The following is a 20812-nucleotide window of genomic DNA, read 5'->3' on the forward strand; positions in this document are numbered from 1 at the left end:
CTTGTAGGTGAATATTTTCAACTCCTCAAGTTTTCCCTTGTATTTACTCAGTGTGTTGTACAGTATGAATCCATGTACTCATCATCTTAATAACAAATGCTCCAGTATGTCATGTGATGAAGTCTGAAGCCAGATTAATGGCAGTTTGCTATGATCTTTTGCACAGATCTCTTGAACAGTCAAAATTTGTGAGTCGTCTTCAAAACTTTAATTTAAACATAGCACTTCACAGCAACTCAAATATTCAAACCACTGAATGAAAAAAAAAAAGTTAATATTCTCATTTCAGGTTTTATTGCTTATTTACACATCCATGCAAACCTTCCAACATCCAGTCTGTATGCACACAATCTTCCAGGAGCAGAACAAGATGACATCTCTTAAATAAGTAACAAATGAGTTTCCAGTCAAATCTACTGAAACAAAACGAGGACTGGAACGATGAAGCTCTTTTCAAATAACTGTCAAATTCAATTTAACTAGAAGAATTTCAAGAATTATTATTCATGTAATAATTCCTGTGTCAGATACACAGCAGGTGCATCAACACTGAAATCCGAGGAACCTTTCCTGTCTTTCAAACAAATGTCCAATATAAGGCTAATTTAGTGGCACAATGAGGTCAAAACAGCAGAGCCCAACTGATCGACAAACTGTTTATAGCATAGCTGTTGGTCTGATTATTTGTACATAAGAAGCAAAGAAAACTTTAACACACCAGGATGAAAAAGCATAGGACTACCCTCCCTGTAGTAAAGCATTAGCTCCAGAACAGTCTACAGTGAGTGTGCAAAGTATCTGTGTGTGTTCAGTCAACTTTTAACCATTCTGAAAGTTTTAGATGGTGATGATAAGGCATTTTAAATCCATTCACACGTGAGAGGTGGTGGATGTTTGTGTGGACTCTGCTGCAGTACCTCACACTGTGTCTTCAACTAGTGTAGTGTCTGCCTTGATTAAAGCCAGCTTGGTTGTAGTGCTGCCCGCCGTGTTGGAAGAACTGTTCAAACTGTCCTCCTTGGTTAAAATTCTGGCCTCCTCTCCCTCCCCAGCCTCCCCCTTGTCCTTGTCCTCCTCCTCCTCCTCCTCCTCCTCCTCGGCCTCCCCTTCCCCTGCCCCCCCGACCTCCTCGACCCCCGCCTCTCTCGTGATGCCAGCCTCCATCTTGGTGGTAATTGTCATGGTAACCGCCTCCTCCTCCTCCTCCTCCTCCTCCTCCACCATGATACCCAGCATCCTGGAAGCTCCCTTGGTTGTTCCCTCCTCCTCCGTAACCACCTCTACCTCCTCCCCCATGATGACTTCCTGCATCCTGAAAGTGACCCTGATTGTAACCGCCTCTCCCACCTCCACCTCCGTCTCCCCAGCCTCCCTGCACCTTCCCCCCTCTGCCACCTCCTCCTCCTCTACCTCCCCTGTCTCCGTGTCCTCTCTCGTAGCCTCCACGGCCACCTTGGGAGTAGTGATCGTAGCCCCCTCTGCCACCTCCGTGCCCACCCCCACCATAGTGTCCTCCACCCTGGGGCGCATCCTGACGCTTCTGCCAAGTGGGCATCTCTGGTGGAGGAGGCTCAATCTCGCAGGGTCGGCCTCCCCTGTCTGGCACTCGGCCCATTAGAACCTGTGAATAAGACACACGTTAAATGAAGTAAGTTCAGAGGACACTCACTAGTTTCTATCTGTGTCACTGAACATGATGTGTGAAGGAAAAGGCCTTGAAACTAAATTCAACATAAGCTTCAGTTACTCAGGACTGGAGTCCTGACGGAATGCTCAGATATTCAAAGTACATCCTGAACCATTTCTACTTTCCATCTAAACAACACGTTAGAACTCACTAAAAAAATCTTTCAATTTGACACTAAATGTGCATTAATATGTCACTGATAATGTTCCTCCACAAGTGCATTTCCTCCCGTCTCGACTTTTAAAAATGAAACTATTTATTTGTGGCCCATTGATAAATATCTATATCCTAACTAGGAAACAATGTTGTTGTCGTTGAGTGGGGGGAGTCGTAAAGTACTGACAGACACACCAACACACACACTGCTGGTCTGGGTCTTTTTAGGGTTTTGCTGCTATAAGAACTAGAATCACCTCGTGGTTGTTTCCTCCACCAACCAATCAAGTTACAGGTAATACGGTCACAGTGTCTCCTTCCTGAGTTACAGTGTTGAATAATAGCCAGAGGTATTTTGCAGAACATTATGATGTCACAGTGAAGTTGACCATTTGGATATAAAATAGTATCACATTTTTCTATCCTTAAAGACATCCGATTTAAATTGTGTCATAATTAGTGAATGAATTTGTGAGTTATGGCGAAAAAAAACTATTTTGTGAGGTGATATATTGCATTCATAGGAACGTGAGATCACCGTAACCTTGAACTTTGACTTTTGACCACCAAAATCGAATCAGTTCATCTTTGAGCCCAAGGCTGTGTCCGAAATCACTCACTACTCCATACAGTCCACTATATAGTGAGTTTGCCATTTTATAGTGGTGTCTGAATATATAGTGAGAATTATTATACCCTATATAGTGAACTCATATTATCCCACAATGCATCGTGAAAAGTAGTGTACAACCAATGGTCACTAACTAAGCAATATATACCATCATGCATTGCGCTTGCGCTGAAAACGGTGGAGAGAAAATGACCCGAGTAGTGTCTGGAAGTGTTTTTTTCATTTTACTGATGAGCTCACGACAAAGTCCTATACATACACCTCCCTGGATAGTGAGTAGAGAGCAGTGAAGGAGTGAGTGATTTCCGACACAACCAAAGTGAATGTTTGTACCAAATCTAAACAAATTTCCTTTACGTGGTCTTGAGATACCACAATCAAGAGGCCAAAATCATGTTTTGGAACGTCACCATGACCTTGACCTTTAACCTTTGACCACCATGAATTTCAATTTCATGAATTTCCCCTAGGGGATAAATATAAAATCTAATCAGTTCATCCTAATGTCCAAGTGAATGTTTATGCCAAATTTGAAGAACTTTTCTCGAGGCGTTACTGAGATATCAAAAACCTGTGAGAGCTCGGAGGTTTTAGCACACAGCAAATACTCAAACACCTGTTTAGACAATACACGGGACAGTCAACAGAGAAACACTATTAAAACCCTCAGAATAACATATGAAACACAAAAAACAGGAGTAACCACATTGTGTTTAACTACCTTATTAATAGCACAGGCAGTCTTCTCTCTGATCTTGCCACTGCTTGTGCGGAGGATCTTGGAGAAGTCTTGTCGAGCAGCCAGAAGATGAGCAACAGAGATTTTAGTCGTGGTGCCAAGAGAAGAACGAAGAGGCTGGTAAACTTTGGCCAACTTTTCAGCATGAGTCTGTAAAGACACAAAAAACAAATCAATACATGAAGTCTATCAGTAACATGTTATTTGTTTCTCTTTAAAACATGAATGTCAATCACCTGAAGCTGTTATTTATACGTCATATTATTGTTAGTCATGTAATCTTGTGGGATGGACTATGACACACAAACAAAACACTGAATACATTCAAATGGCAGAAATTCAAGCCAACACAAAATACTTTGAGTAACTACCAAAAACAAAAACATATTAGTTCCATTACAGGTGAGCAGAAGCACATGAAGCAACTTGAGCAGGTATTAAATACTGAAATAAGAATCAAGTTGTGTTGGTGTCTATACAGTGCTGCAGGAATGATCCTAAAACCCAGAAACCCAGTCCTGATTTCTTGAAGCTTGTACGTCTGTTAAAAACGACCAGTTGCTAACAAGTGTCCAAATGAGACTACAGAGGTCGACGTGATCATCTCACCAGTCCACCTTTACAGCCTCGCTGTGTTTATACAAACTGTCACTAACTCTGTAAGAGGAAAGGCTTTTGTAGAAGAGGTCAGAGCTAAATCAAACTATAAGCTGAAGTTTAGTGGTTGTGACGTTGAAGTCATGTGACCATGGTGTCATTGGTTTATAGCCTAACATTAGCTTTTTACCTCTGCTGATTGTATTTAGGTTTCAAACATCATCATCAAACCGTCAGGATCATAAACTGTTGTTTATTCTCTGTAATAATCCAGAAGACAATGTTAAAATCTCACTGGCTTTTAGTGGAGGGAACCAGGGGGATGAGAACATCAGGGTTGGACTATAAAAACACATCATCCTGCAGCACTCTATACAAGAGTCAGAAGTGTAAAAATGATCATGGTTAACATGACACTGACAGATAATTAATCAGCATATATTTTGATAATTGACAAATCTTTTAAGTCATTTGTCAAGTACAAGTGACAAACATTTGACAGCTCTGGTTTCTAAATAATGAGGACTTCCTGCTTTTGCTTTAATTACATTATAGTAAACTCAGTATATTCAGATTTTAGACTGTTGGTCAGACAAAACAAGTCATCAAACATGTGAACGGTGCCAGGAGGCTGTTCCTGTTTCTACCATGATAAGTGATGTATTACAAAGGATGCTAATGTCTATTCCACAATACAGAGGCAAAAAATTCAACTGTGTATAAGAGAAATTAGATTAAAACAGAAATAACATCAATGTTAAATCACAAGTCTAATACCCTGCCTCACCTGAAATCACCTTTCATCCTATTAACCCCACGAGGAAGTTATATAACCCCACCCTTCTGTCTGCATAGCCCTTTCCCTCCAAACCACAAAGACAAAGAGAACCACTGTTGAAGAATGGACTTTTCAAGCCTCATGTTATCTTATTTGGCTGATACTATATCAGTTATTTGATTAGCCTTTTGTTGCTGGATGGCTTTTAAATTTGTATATGTATTATGTTCCATTAGATTCCTTTGTTTAACACAAAGAAAGAGATGGTGGATGCACAAATAAAGTAAGTGGAAGTAATGTCAGCTTTATTTACTTTAGTTTATTATTGTTACTGCTGACATTTTAAGTTGATATGTAATTGTACTTATTTTGTCTTCATGTATTTTAATATCTCATGTACAGAAAAAAAAATCATCCATCCATCCGTTTATCCATTATCCATCAACCTAAGCATCCTGATTTGTGACAACTAAAATGATTGGGACGGCTCTTCTGGATCCTGTGTTTAAATGTGTGCTCTACATCAGATGTTCAGTGAGCAGATGCCACCACCTTCATTGTAGTTTTTTCAATCAATATAACAAAGTCAGGGATTATGTTGAATCCAGCTGACTACCTGCAGGTGGGGTAGCTGTCAGATTCAAATGAGCTTCTCTTAAGATAAAAGTTCTTGCAGAAACACAATTTTTTGTCAACAGGTTTTCAGTGTGTGTGTTTACTTTTCCACTCCTTGTTAAACAAACTAATAAACAACGTTGTTATCTTCTCAGCAGAGCAAAGAGCAAACCTGAATGGATAGGAGCGGCTTAACTACTGCTGAACACACACAACATTTACAAAGACTTCCTGTTTAAGATGCTTTATTTGTGTTTCAACGGTACATTGCGGGCGTTTTTTTAAGGGGTTTAGGAAGAGTCTGGTTAGCCAGAGTTTCCACGTACCTTTGCTCTGTCAGACCATCCAAACGACTGCACAGTCACATCCAGACGTTTCAACAACATCTTCCTCCTGACTTCATACTCATTCACCAGTGCTTGGTTTATAGCTTCAATCTTTTCCTGGAAAAATGAGAAAACAAGCAGAAGAGAACAGTTATTCACTTACACAGCGTTCCACAGTCGTATTACACTTCTGCATCATCTTTCAGTGTTTACCAGGTGCACAGGTCCGAGAGGCTTCTTCAGTAAAGGATCTCCTATGTGATTTGGTGGGACTCGACTTAGGGCTTCTTTCAGCTGCCAAACATGGACAAATCCAATCAATGAAACCACAGTGACAACAGCAGGCATGTGCAGAACTACATTTCCTCTGGGCTTGTACTGCACATCATTGTATTTTCAGGAGAACAAACAATCCTGTGAAAAGGACACACATCGTCATGAAAGGCAATACTAAACCTATGATCACAAAAATGTGTGAAGGGGTTTTCGGCTTTTGAAGGCAGTTTAAACAACCCACAGATCTGATGGTAGGAGACACATTACAGTCCACCTGCACCGTATGTCTTGGGTGTTACTGTCAGGAGCTGAATGGGAATGGAAACACAGGTTTAACTTTACCGGATGCTGTTCAGTTTACCAGACCAACTGACCTTCTTCTCAATCCCACTGAAGAACTGGAACATGGTAATGTTGGCGGGTGGCTTGGACATGCCCAGCGCCACGCAGATGCCCTTCAGCTCCTGGAACACAGGGCTGCCTGACTCCTGGGCTTTCTTCTGAGGCTTGTTAACCAGGATCATCCGGGATGCCTCCAACTCAGATACCAGGAAGGCTGAGAGAAATACATTTTGGGTAAATTCTAATTCCTGTTAAAGGATGCTGAGATTTCAGAGAGTCATACTTAAACCCTTGCTAGTGCTTTCTGGATTTAAATAAGAGCAACTTGGAGAAAAAAAAAAGAGAAATATGGCACAAACAGTAGCAAACGGAAAAGAGTTATGAAATGGAGCTGTGTTTGATAAGGCATACACACTAGCTGAAGGATCCAGCAGGTATACCAAAACATTCAACTCACAAATCAGATGATGTGATGTATCATGTCAACATGGAGGGTTTCAACATCTGGTGGATCCATGACATGAGGAACTGAGGAACTACCCAGTGTTAATGTGCTGTTCCTAATAAAGTGCTTGCTGAGGGTTACTGTGAGATTATACCTCTTTTCTGGGTGTGCAGGTATTTTGTGCTAGATTTACACACCTGTCTCTCGTACTTATTTGAAGTACATGTACTTTGACGATCTTATGTAATTCCCAACACACTTCCATCCAACTTCCAGCTGAACTTGGGTCTAATCAGCCAGAATAATATCACTCTCAGAGAGTAGAACCTGGTAGACCCATGTGATACGATCCTACCATGCAGTAATAGCATTTAAAATGTGTACTGCCATCAGCCTATGAAAGTAACAAACAAATCAACCGGTCCATATGTCTTAAAGCACTTTCACTTTCAGACAGCAGAACTTTGTATGACACAGGTCAGCACAACCTGCTTTTCACCCACACTGGACCCAATCATTAGACAGCAACATCCCTCTCCTCACCGATAAACCTGAGATTTATATAGAACCATTTACCAGATACAAGTTAAGTTTCAGTTTCACTTCACTGACACGCCTGGGGTTGTCACCAGAACCGATACTTCGGTACCAAATTGATGATACATGGCAAAAAGAAGGGACGGTACCCGTTTTTTCGTGGTATAAAAGGCACCGAAAGCACCGACACGTGACGAGATTGATAGTCACCCTCTTAGGAAGTAACATAAGATTGACATCCTATTGAGGGAGGCAGCTGAATGAGTGCTCGTCACGCTCGCACATCAGGTCTCATTGCGCACGAGCAGGATCGCATTAACTGTATGAGCAACTTATCTCATGGTGCAAAAGTGTTTTACCTCCAAAAACATGTGTAAAAGAACATTTACACTAATTACTGCATCACTGGCAACATTTGAGTGACTCAGAACACATTTAAGCACAGTTTCTCCAGCACATGCTCCGCCTCTGCCCAAGGGAGGATGAGGAACGTCCACTACTAGGCTGCAGTATAGCCACAATAACAAATGGAAGATGGCGACAAGTTCAGGCACACAGCTTGGTCCAGCTGCAGCACCTCGGCTCGTCGAAAGAAAAAGCCAGAAGAATCACATATGGAAATATTTTGCTTCCGAGGCGGCTGGTGAGGGGTTGATTACAGACCTGCAAAAGCCCGTTTGTAAACGGTGCCTTAGCACTTTCCAAACCATAGTTGAAGCGCTGTGCAATAAAAAGTTTACTGCTTTTATTTTAGCAAAGTATTGTTTACTGTAAATACTTGAAGGCTACATGCCACTGTTCATTTTTGCAGTGTCAAAAGTTGTTTCATTTTATTATATCTATTATTTCCACATATTGTCTCAGGGCACTATAGCTGAAAAGCTGTGCAATAAGAAGTTGATTGTTTATATTTCAGCATAGTACTATTTGCTTTAAATTCTTGAAGGCTACATTCCACTGTTCTTTGTTTTTTGATTCATATTTTTCAATAAAAAGGAGTGAAAGAGAAAGTACATGGAATTTATTGTGGTTTATTTATTTATTTATTTTATCGTGGTATCGAAATAAGTATCGAAAATCGTGGAATTTCACTGGTATTGGTATCGACTACTAAGTTTTTTGCTATCGTAACATCCCTAGACACACCCTCTGTTGATCGCCACCACATGCTCGCTCGCTCTCTGTCTCTCTCTCTGATCTGTTTAATGACATTTAGAAGCCACCTTCATTTAATTAATCACTATTCCTGGTACCAACGCCAGTTAACCAAACCTAGGCAGTGTTGAAGGAATGAGTATTGTCTTGCTCAGTAGCATCTGACCTGGGTCTGACTCTGATATGGACTAGGGTTGAGGGAGGGTCGTTCCATGTGGGCTGACCTATTCAGATAGACCCCGACACTCAACCTGCATCAGTCTGAATGAGGTATAACTGACAACAGCTGTGTCACTGTTATGTGTCATATACAGAGTGAAAAAAGTAACTGCACACAGGTTGCTTATTCTATCATCTAGTGGTGACTGCCCGCCACGTCCACATGACAGCACACAATATATGACTGTGTAACATTGTATCTCAGGTGGGTGTGGTAAAAAAATCGACATAAAGGGCAACAGACTTTAACCTTTCAGCCATCACGGGTCAACACATCAGTGCTCGTTTCATTAAAGATGCACACTCGTTAAAGATACAAAGTGCTGTTCTCTTACTGAGCAGCAGCAAACAGTCAGTCCTGTTGAGAAGCCTCTGGGTGATGTCTCCACTGGTGAGGACAGAGTAAGGACAGGCGAGCTCTGACAGCAGACCACTCATCTCCAGCTGGAAGCCCTCCGCCTCGCTTGGACCTGGGAGTGGTAGGACACACACATCAAACATGATGTCACAAGACATACCAATAGTCTGGTTAGATCTCCCGAACATGCAGTCGAAGCAACACAGTTATGTTGGCAACAATTTGGTAAACCTCCAACAGAAACACGCAATTCAGAATTTGTGACAACAGTGATTAAAAATGTCCATAATGTAGACTTTATTTCCTTCTACTACCAGATGAAAGCTTAGCAATCTAACCTGACATTATTACCAACAGAACATAAACCATAGCATGTGTCATTTAACATAAATTAGTATATATTTTATTTTCCATTTCTTTTTGACGGTGTTATCAGTCTTCAGGTGCCATGAAAAGAAAATGATACACATAGAATCCTTTTCTGTGCAACTCTACATGAATTTCCCCTAGGGGATAAATAAAGTATCTATCTATCTACCTTATATCCTCAGCATCTTCTCTTAACCCGCCATTAGGAGCAATTCTACTGAACAGTGATAAAATGTCTTACAGTTCGTGGCATGGACATTCTCCTCCAACTTGCAGTAGAGTCTGAGCTCTGAGACGATCCAGGCACAGAGCTTAGTAAACTCAGGAGAAGCTGCTCCTCCGCTCAGAGCAGAATCCAGAGCTCCTTCCTCCAACAGAGGGCCCTGGTACCTGTAGTGACACACACACAAAAACAAATCAAACCACAGTCAATCTGAGCCACAACTCTTTGCCTCCTTCATTAGTTCAGCAAGGAGGTGATTATGGGGATAGATATTGGTGTGGGTAGCAAGGATATATTCCTGCCAAAGTCATGGTGTTGCTTCCCGAGAAATATTTTTACCCATCTCAAACAAACGATCTCCACATTTAACTCCACATTGTGTTACCAGTAAGATCTCTACAGAGTTGGAACATTTGTGTGTTTACTTGAGCAAGATCTGGACACCCTCACCTTCAAACTTAACTATGCATTGTTGACCAGCTGCAGCCCAGTAGCAGCAGCGGTGGAGCTGTGTGATGAGCGGAAGTATTTATTTTAATGGTTTCAGACTTGATCTAAATCGTGATTGTCGCTCAGACGTGTCATTCTGTAGAACAGCTTAAACATTGTAGGTGAAAGAGTCTTCCACAGTGAATGAAGACCTCCAGTCATCTTTAAAAGAGCGATTTGAAAGTTTTGCTATTGCTACACAGCTAACATTAGTATTAACAACTGTTAACTTACAAGTCTTTTAAATTAGTCAGAGAGATATTTACTATTTAATGCCTCACTCCCTCTTCCCATGAGTGGATCAAGAGCATCAAGAGCAGAGTTCTTACTTTGTATGGGCCATTGATACGTGAACATTATTTATATATATTTTGTAAATTAGCACACAGACAGGTGAGCTGAAGAATCTCAGGTGAGCTCTGATGTCATAGACAAAGACCGGTGAGTCACAGGCTCTCAGGTGAGCTCTGATGTCATAGACAAAGACCGGTAAGTCACAGGCTCTCAGGTGAGCTCTGATGTCACAGACACAGACAGGTTAGCAGCACAATCTCAGGTGAGCTCTGATGTCACAGACAAAGACCGGTGAGTCACAGGCTCTCAGGTGAGCTCTGATGTCACAGACACAAACAGGTGAGCCGCAGAATCTCCAGTGAGCTCTGATGTCACACACACAGACAGGTGAGCCGCGGAATCTCCAGTGAGCTCTGATGTCACACACACAGACAGGTGGGCTGCAGCCAAGTACCAACACCAAAACCTAATTTTAAACTCTGGTTATTTAAGGAAATCCTGCTAATTTGCACATGTAAATGATCCACTGGTTCAGGAGCCATGATTACGTCTAAGAAGTTACTAATCATTTCAGCGTATTAGTAATTAACCCAGAAACACTTAATAAATCGTGCATTAATATAGACTGGGGCTAATACTAGTGAGCAGACAGGAATGTGTTAGAGCTGACTGGATCATGACGGGAACATCTCTGCTGACGCAGCTAGGCTCACCACAGAAAATGACCCTGCTAACGTGGTTAACACCGACACACCCGGGTGGACACACAGCTGTGAAGCACATCCACCGGAAAGAAGCCCCGTTACCGTCCCGCTAACGTTAGTTACTACAGAAAATTAGCCAGTTAGCTAAAGCAAGCTACTCTGCACTGGCTAACACAGGAGAGACAGCCGGTGTCTGCACATAATGTTCACACCGCGTCACACACATTAAGTTTTTCAACTTACCCTAAATCTTCCAGAGAGACGAGGATGTCATTCTCCATCCCACTACGATGATGTTGTAAAACCACGTATTGCGAAAGAGGGTTTTCTCATCAGCCAGCTCAGCTGATACACGTTTTACTTCTTTTACTTCTTCTTTGGATTCATTGAATACTGTCAAATCAGCTAACAAGGCTCCACCGCCACCTACTGGACCAGGGGTGCAGAAGCAGGGAGGCTAAATCTGCTACTATGTACGTCTTCCCAAGGCTTATTTTATGTTTTGCTTCCTTTGTTGGAAATAATTCTTCCCTTCACTCCTTGTCGCACATAACTTCACACACTGGTAGGCTATCAATTGTGAGCCATATGATCATGTGGTGATATGACATGGAAGCTAATGGAAAAGGAACTAATATCCGAAATAAATTAATAGGTCTATTCATACAATCACCATCTGATGTAATTTCAGTTCCTTTGATCACATGACACAAGTGCGCCCTCAACTTGCCCAAAAACTGGAGATCTGGAGACATCACCATTGCATGCAGCCTGTATGAGAGTCATGTAGTCAACAAGGCAATAAAATAAAAATGACGGTTTGTAAAACAATACATTACATAAAAAACATGCAAATGAATAATATTTTATTAGCTGTAATTACAGACATTCAGTCCCATCACTAAAAATGTTGATTCATTTTAATATTTTTTCATATGATGCTTAAAAATATATATACACAATGTTATTGCTGACATGAAAAAGAATTAATAAGAAATGTGATTTAGTAAAAATTCATGAAGCATTTTATAATTTGAGAAAAACTGCTTTTGTTCATGTCCCAAAACTGCAGATTCAATGTTGACATACATAAAGAGATTAATTATTATTCACTTAAATAACACTAGTGAAATTAGAGAATAAACTATAAAAAACAATGCAATTCTATAATGTTATTCACACAATTCAGTTGCATATATCAATTATCATTCTTGTAGTATTATAAGAAATACCTTTTTCATTTTACAGTCCAGAGCTAATACATCAAAGTAGCTACAGTCTGAAAAAGGACCATGTAAAAAGGGGTTTGTCCTGATTGTGAATACTTCAACAAGACTACAAATTTACATAACATTCACCCGACTGAGTGCATCGATTTGTCATCAACGTTACCCTAACACAAGCACAGACTTGAGCTAGTAGTAAGTGCTATTTGTTGGGGTAGTGTCGCTGATTCCGGTTTCCTTAGAAGCTTTCATCAGGAAAACCATTCCAGATCATTTATTGTTGGATTAAAAAATCCATTTTGAAACTTTTTTTGCAAGTCAGTGCTATTCCCCTAACATGAGCATTGACGTGACTGTTGAATCCAGTAAGTGCTACTTGTTGGGGCAGTTTTAACTGACAAAATCAACTAAGTGCAAGGGGAGCCCTATTCTCATAGGAATCCAACTTGGATGACCTCAAATAAAGACACTGATGATTCTTTTGTTCATAAGTGCTTCTCTTTGGGGTTGTCCTGGTTGTGAACTACTCAGAACGTGGAAGTAAGGCAGGTTACTTCGTTTTTACAAGACAAGTACTTCAATTTGTCATCAAGATTACGCTAAAACAAGCACAGATTTGAGTTCTGGAAGCAGTAAGTGCGATTTGTTGGGGTAGTGATTCCGTTCACCCTGTTGCCTCCAAGAAGTCATTAGGACAACCTATTCCAGATAATTTGTTGGATTAACCAATCCATTTTGAAGCTTTTCGGTGAGTCAGTACTATTCCCCTAACTTGAGCATTGACGTGACTATTGAATCCAGTAAGTGCTACTTGTTGGGGCAGTTTTAACTGACAAAATCAACTGAATGCAAGGGGACTCATGGGAATCCAACTTGGATGACCTCAAATAAAGACACTGATGATTCTTTTGTTCATAAGTGCTTCTCTTTGGGGTTGTCCTGCTTGTGACATGTTCTGCCACGGAAACATCTGCATGGGGATGATTGAAGAATCTCGAAATCACTTCTACAACCATGGGATTTTAAAACCTCAGTAAGAGATGCACTTCAACTTTACTCACCTCCTTTAGAGAAAATAGAAGAAAGTGCTTTGAAGTTGGGGTGTGATTCTTCACTAAATTACTACATTAAGTTCTTCATGGTAATTGTTTTTAAAAACTTTCCATTTTTAAGAAACTACAAGTTTACATAACATTCACCCGACTGAGTGCATCGATTTGTCATCAACTTTACCCTAACACAAGCACAGACTTGAGCTCTATAAGCAGTAAGTGCTATTTGTTGGGGTAGTGTCGCTGATTCCGGTTTCCTTAGAAGCTTTCATCAGGAAAACCATTCCAGATCATTTATTGTTGGATTAAAAAATCCATTTTGAAACTTTTTTTGCAAGTCAGTGCTATTCCCCTAACATGAGCATTGACGTGACTGTTGAATCCAGTAAGTGCTACTTGTTGGGGCAGTTTTAACTGACAAAATCAACTAAGTGCAAGGGGAGCCCTATTCTCATAGGAATCCAACTTGGATGACCTCAAATAAAGACACTGATGATTCTTTTGTTCATAAGTGCTTCTCTTTGGGGTTGTCCTGGTTGTGAACTACTCAGAACGTGGAAGTAAGGCAGGTTACTTCGTTTTTACAAGACAAGTACTTCAATTTGTCATCAAGATTACGCTAAAACAAGCACAGATTTGAGTTCTGGAAGCAGTAAGTGCGATTTGTATTTGTGGGGTAGTGATTCCGTTCACCCTGTTGCCTCCAAGAAGTCATTAGGACAACCTATTCCAGATAATTTGTTGGATTAACCAATCCATTTTGAAGCTTTTCGGTGAGTCAGTACTATTCCCCTAACTTGAGCATTGACGTGACTATTGAATCCAGTAAGTGCTACTTGTTGGGGCAGTTTTAACTGACAAAATCAACTGAATGCAAGGGGACTCATGGGAATCCAACTTGGATGACCTCAAATAAAGACACTGATGATTCTTTTGTTCATAAGTGCTTCTCTTTGGGGTTGTCCTGCTTGTGACATGTTCTGCCATGGAAACATCTGCATGGGGATGATTGAAGAATCTCGAAATCACTTCTACAACCATGGGATTTTAAAACCTCAGTAAGAGATGCACTTCAACTTTACTCACCTCCTTTAGAGAAAATAGAAGAAAGTGCTTTGAAGTTGGGGTGTGATTCTTCACTAAATTACTACATTAAGTTCTTCATGTTATTTGTTTTTAAAAACTTGCAATTATCCTCCATTTTTAAGAAACCATTTGGAATGCACATGTAGTGTGTCTTTGACCTTTTTTAGATACTGTTTGAACATTAACTGGTGACTACCATGTTGAAATGACTTGCATAAAAGAAATTCATTAGAATCTAACTGTCCTCATCAAGTCCTAATGGTGCTCATGAATTTAAGATGATTGTTGTCTGGTCAAGAAGTGCGAAATGGGTGATTCATTGCTCACCATTATCAAGACTGTTGAAACCTCCTGAAAAAGAAGGTGGAGTGCGTGGGAGTGGCTTCATTCACATTTAAGAGGGACACATGTCTGGAAGAAAATCCACTGCCATGGGCACACAAGAGGGAAGATGCCGCAGAGGATCATCTGGAGGATGAGGTGGACTATATGTAAGGTAAACAGACTTCTAACTACAAATTGTCTATTGCTTTGTCAACTTCAGCCCTGACTTGTATATAACATCACTATGTGGTGTTTCTTGTGTGGTTGTTTGTGCATGACAAATACTACAAACTGTAATTTGAAGCGAGTTGTCACTGGAACCAATTGCAGGTCACATTTATTAGAGACACTGATTATTTGTTTTTCACAAGGGCTGTGGGTTTGTCGGGATTGTGTGGTCTTCAACAAGACTACAAGTTTACATAACATTCACCCGACTGAGTGCATCGATTTGTCATCAACGTTACCCTAACACAAGCACAGACTTGAGTTCTGTAAGCAGTAAGTGCTATTTGTTGGGGTAGTGTCGCTGATTCCGGTTTCCTTAGAAGCTTTCATCAGGAAAACCATTCCAGATCATTTATTGTTGGATTAAAAAATCCATTTTGAAACTTTTTTTGCAAGTCAGTGCTATTCCCCTAACATGAGCATTGACGTGACTGTTGAATCCAGTAAGTGCTACTTGTTGGGGCAGTTTTAACTGACAAAATCAACTAAGTGCAAGGGGAGCCCTATTCTCATAGGAATCCAACTTGGATGACCTCAAATAAAGACACTGATGATTCTTTTGTTCATAAGTGCTTCTCTTTGGGGTTGTCCTGCTTGTGACATGTTCTGCCATGGAAACATCTGCATGGGGATGATTGAAGAATCTCGAAATCACTTCTACAACCATGGGATTTTAAAACCTCAGTAAGAGATGCACTTCAACTTTACTCACCTCCTTTAGAGAAAATAGAAGAAAGTGCTTTGAAGTTGGGGTGTGATTCTTCACTAAATTACTACATTAAGTTCTTCATGTTATTTGTTTTTAAAAACTTGCAATTATCCTCCATTTTTAAGAAACCATTTGGAATGCACATGTAGTGTGTCTTTGACCTTTTTTAGATACTGTTTGAACATTAACTGGTGACTACCATGTTGAAATGACTTGCATAAAAGAAATTCATTAGAATCTAACTGTCCTCATCAAGTCCTAATGGTGCTCATGAATTTAAGATGATTGTTGTCTGGTCAAGAAGTGCGAAATGGGTGATTCATTGCTCACCATTATCAAGACTGTTGAAACCTCCTGAAAAAGAAGGTGGAGTGCGTGGGAGTGGCTTCATTCACATTTAAGAGGGACACATGTCTGGAATAAAAAATCCACTGCCATGGGCACACAAGAGGGAAGATGCCGCAGAGGATCATCTGGAGGATGAGGTGGACTATATGTAAGGTAGACAGACTTCTAACTACAAATTGTCTATTGCTTTGTCAACTTCAGCCCTGACTTGTATATAACATCACTATGTGGTGTTTCTTGTGTGGTTGTTTGTGCATGACAAATACTACAAACTGTAATTTGAAGCGAGTTGTCACTGGAACCAATTGCAGGTCACATTTATTAGAGACACTGATTATTTGTTTTTCACAAGGGCTGTGGGTTTGTCGGGATTGTGTGGTCTTCAACAAGACTACAAGTTTACATAACATTCACCCGACTGAGTGCATCGATTTGTCATCAACATTACCCTAACACAAGCACAGACTTGAGCTCTATAAGCAGTAAGTGCTATTTGTTGGGGTAGTGTCGCTGATTCCGGTTTCCTTAGAAGCTTTCATCAGGAAAACCATTCCAGATCATTTATTGTTGGATTAAAAAATCCATTTTGAAACTTTTTTTGCAAGTCAGTGCTATTCCCCTAACATGAGCATTGACGTGACTGTTGAATCCAGTAAGTGCTACTTGTTGGGGCAGTTTTAACTGACAAAATCAACTAAGTGCAAGGGGAGCCCTATTCTCATAGGAATCCAACTTGGATGACCTCAAATAAAGACACTGATGATTCTTTTGTTCATAAGTGCTTCTCTTTGGGGTTGTCCTGGTTGTGAACTACTCAGAACGTAGGAAGTAAGGCAGTTTACTTCCTTTTTACAAGACAAGTGCTTGAATTTGTCACCAAGATTACCCTAAAACAAGCACAGATTTGAGTTCTGGAAGCAGTAAGTGCGATTTGTATTTGTGGGGTAGTGATTCCGTTCACCCTCTTGCCTCCAAGAAGTCATTAGGACAACCTATTCCAGATAATTTGTTGGATTAACCAATCCATTTTGAAGCTTTTCGGTGAGTCAGTACTATTCCCCTAACTTGAGCATTGACGTGACTATTGAATCCAATAAGTGCTACTTGTTGGGGCAGTTTTAACTGACAAAATCAACTGAATGCAAGGGGACTCATGGGAATCCAACTTGGATGACCTCAAATAAAGACACTGATGATTCTTTTGTTCATAAGTGCTTCTCTTTGGGGTTGTCCTACTTGTGACATGTTCTGCCATGGAAACATCTGCATGGGGATGATTGAAGAATCTCGAAATCACTTCTACATCCATGGGATTTTAAAACCTCAGTAAGAGATGCACTTCAACTTTACTCACCTCCTTTAGAGAAAATAGAAGAAAGTGCTTTGAAGTTGGGGTGTGATTCTTCACTAAATTACTACATTAAGTTGTTCATGGTAATTGTTTTTAAAAACTTTCAATTATCCTCCATTTTTAAGAAACTACAAGTTTACATAACATTCACCCGACTGAGTGCATCGATTTGTCATCAACGTTACCCTAACACAAGCACAGACTTGAGCTCTATAAGCAGTAAGTGCTATTTGTTGGGGTAGTGTCGCTGATTCCGGTTTCCTTAGAAGCTTTCATCAGGAAAACCATTCCAGATCATTTATTGTTAGATTAAAAAATCCATTTTGAAACTTTTCTTACAAGTCAGTGCTATTCCCCTAACATGAGCATTGACGTGACTGTTGAATCCAGTAAGTGCTACTTGTTGGGGCAGTTTTAACTGACAAAATCAACTAAGTGCAAGGGGAGCCCTATTCTCATAGGAATCCAACTTGGATGACCTCAAATAAAGACACTGATGATTCTTTTGTTCATAAGTGCTTCTCTTTGGGGTTGTCCTGGTTGTGAACTACTCAGAACGTGGAAGTAAGGCAGGTTACTTCGTTTTTACAAGACAAGTACTTCAATTTGTCATCAAGATTACGCTAAAACAAGCACAGATTTGAGTTCTGGAAGCAGTAAGTGCGATTTGTATTTGTGGGGTAGTGATTCCGTTCACCCTGTTGCCTCCAAGAAGTCATTAGGACAACCTATTCCAGATAATTTGTTGGATTAACCAATCCATTTTGAAGCTTTTCGGTGAGTCAGTACTATTCCCCTAACTTGAGCATTGACGTGACTATTGAATCCAGTAAGTGCTACTTGTTGGGGCAGTTTTAACTGACAAAATCAACTGAATGCAAGGGGACTCATGGGAATCCAACTTGGATGACCTCAAATAAAGACACTGATGATTCTTTTGTTCATAAGTGCTTCTCTTTGGGGTTGTCCTGCTTGTGACATGTTCTGCCATGGAAACATCTGCATGGGGATGATTGAAGAATCTCGAAATCACTTCTACAACCATGGGATTTTAAAACCTCAGTAAGAGATGCACTTCAACTTTACTCACCTCCTTTAGAGAAAATAGAAGAAAGTGCTTTGAAGTTGGGGTGTGATTCTTCACTAAATTACTACATTAAGTTCTTCATGTTATTTGTTTTTAAAAACTTGCAATTATCCTCCATTTTTAAGAAACCATTTGGAATGCACATGTAGTGTGTCTTTGACCTTTTTTAGATACTGTTTGAACATTAACTGGTGACTACCATGTTGAAATGACTTGCATAAAAGAAATTCATTAGAATCTAACTGTCCTCATCAAGTCCTAATGGTGCTCATGAATTTAAGATGATTGTTGTCTGGTCAAGAAGTGCGAAATGGGTGATTCATTGCTCACCATTATCAAGACTGTTGAAACCTCCTGTAAAAGAAGGTGGAGTGCGTGGGAGTGGCTTCATTCACATTTAAGAGGGACACATGTCTGGAAGAAAATCCACTGCCATGGGGACACAAGAGGGAAGATGCCGCAGAGGATCATCTGGAGGATGAGGTGGACTATATGTAAGGTAGACAGACTTCTAACTACAAATTGTCTATTGCTTTGTCAACTTCAGCCCTGACTTGTATATAACATCACTATGTGGTGTTTCTTGTGTGGTTGTTTGTGCATGACAAATACTACAAACTGTAATTTGAAGCGAGTTGTCACTGGAACCAATTGCAGGTCACATTTATTAGAGACACTGATTATTTGTTTTTCACAAGGGCTGTGGGTTTGTCGGGATTGTGTGGTCTTCAACAAGACTACAAGTTTACATAACATTCACCCGACTGAGTGCATCGATTTGTCATCAACGTTACCCTAACACAAGCACAGACTTGAGTTCTGTAAGCAGTAAGTGCTATTTGTTGGGGTAGTGTCGCTGATTCCGGTTTCCTTAGAAGCTTTCATCAGGAAAACCATTCCAGATCATTTATTGTTAGATTAAAAAATCCATTTTGAAACTTTTTTTGCAAGTCAGTGCTATTCCCCTAACATGAGCATTGACGTGACTGTTGAATCCAGTAAGTGCTACTTGTTGGGGCAGTTTTAACTGACAAAATCAACTAAGTGCAAGGGGAGCCCTATTCTCATAGGAATCCAACTTGGATGACCTCAAATAAAGACACTGATGATTCTTTTGTTCATAAGTGCTTCTCTTTGGGGTTGTCCTGGTTGTGAACTACTCAGAACGTAGGAAGTAAGGCAGTTTACTTCCTTTTTACAAGACAAGTGCTTGAATTTGTCACCAAGATTACCCTAAAACAAGCACAGATTTGAGTTCTGGAAGCAGTAAGTGCGATTTGTATTTGTGGGGTAGTGATTCCGTTCACCCTCTTGCCTCCAAGAAGTCATTAGGACAACCTATTCCAGATAATTTGTTGGATTAACCAATCCATTTTGAAGCTTTTCGGTGAGTCAGTACTATTCCCCTAACTTGAGCATTGACGTGACTATTGAATCCAGTAAGTGCTACTTGTTGGGGCAGTTTTAACTGACAAAATCAACTGAATGCAAGGGGACTCATGGGAATCCAACTTGGATGACCTCAAATAAAGACACTGATGATTCTTTTGTTCATAAGTGCTTCTCTTTGGGGTTGTCCTACTTGTGACATGTTCTGCCATGGAAACATCTGCATGGGGATGATTGAAGAATCTCGAAATCACTTCTACATCCATGGGATTTTAAAACCTCAGTAAGAGATGCACTTCAACTTTACTCACCTCCTTTAGAGAAAATAGAAGAAAGTGCTTTGAAGTTGGGGTGTGATTCTTCACTAAATTACTACATTAAGTTGTTCATGGTAATTGTTTTTAAAAACTTTCCATTTTTAAGAAACTACAAGTTTACATAACATTCACCCGACTGAGTGCATCGATTTGTCATCAACGTTACCCTAACACAAGCACAGACTTGAGCTCTATAAGCAGTAAGTGCTATTTGTTGGGGTAGTGTCGCTGATTCCGGTTTCCTTAGAAGCTTTCATCAGGAAAACCATTCCAGATCATTTATTGTTGGATTAAAAAATCCATTTTGAAACTTTTCTTACAAGTCAGTGCTATTCCCCTAACATGAGCATTGACGTGACTGTTGAATCCAGTAAGTGCTACTTGTTGGGGCAGTTTTAACTGACAAAATCAACTAAGTGCAAGGGGAGCCCTATTCTCATAGGAATCCAACTTGGATGACCTCAAATAAAGACACTGATGATTCTTTTGTTCATAAGTGCTTCTCTTTGGGGTTGTCCTGGTTGTGAACTACTCAGAACGTGGAAGTAAGGCAGGTTACTTCGTTTTTACAAGACAAGTACTTCAATTTGTCATCAAGATTACGCTAAAACAAGCACAGATTTGAGTTCTGGAAGCAGTAAGTGCGATTTGTATTTGTGGGGTAGTGATTCCGTTCACCCTCTTGCCTCCAAGAAGTCATTAGGACAACCTATTCCAGATAATTTGTTGGATTAACCAATCCATTTTGAAGCTTT

The 20812-nt window shown here is 40.2% G+C and overlaps 1 protein-coding gene across 1 annotated transcript; it reads right to left on the reverse strand.

The window, feature by feature from the left end:
• Window positions 1-271: 271 nt before the first annotated feature.
• fam98a (family with sequence similarity 98 member A) lies at window positions 272-11326 on the reverse strand. Its single transcript, XM_056395257.1, has 8 exons — window positions 11184-11326; window positions 9472-9620; window positions 8839-8973; window positions 6180-6361; window positions 5743-5823; window positions 5530-5646; window positions 3196-3363; window positions 272-1621 (listed from the first exon to the last, which is right to left on the reverse strand). Exons 1-8 carry the CDS (start codon window positions 11219-11221, stop codon window positions 932-934), a joined length of 1560 nt encoding a protein of 519 aa, XP_056251232.1. The 5' UTR covers window positions 11222-11326; the 3' UTR covers window positions 272-931.
• Between the last annotated feature and the right edge of the window lie 9486 nt (window positions 11327-20812).

The sequence above is a fragment of the Seriola aureovittata genome, chromosome 14, assembly GCF_021018895.1.
Source record: "Seriola aureovittata isolate HTS-2021-v1 ecotype China chromosome 14, ASM2101889v1, whole genome shotgun sequence".
Taxonomy (NCBI): domain Eukaryota; kingdom Metazoa; phylum Chordata; class Actinopteri; order Carangiformes; family Carangidae; genus Seriola; species Seriola aureovittata.

Bases quoted from the DNA above. Each gene is read 5' to 3' on its own strand.
- fam98a (XM_056395257.1), bottom strand. From the start codon at position 11,221: ATGGAGAATGACATCCTCGTCTCTCTGGAAGATTTAGG. The intron at 9,621-11,183 runs GTAAGTTGAAAA...GTGTCACTACAG, and splicing joins GTCTCTCTGGAAGATTTAGG to GTACCAGGGCCCTCTGTTGG. The intron at 8,974-9,471 runs GTAAGACATTTT...TACCACTCCCAG, and splicing joins GAATGTCCATGCCACGAACT to GTCCAAGCGAGGCGGAGGGC.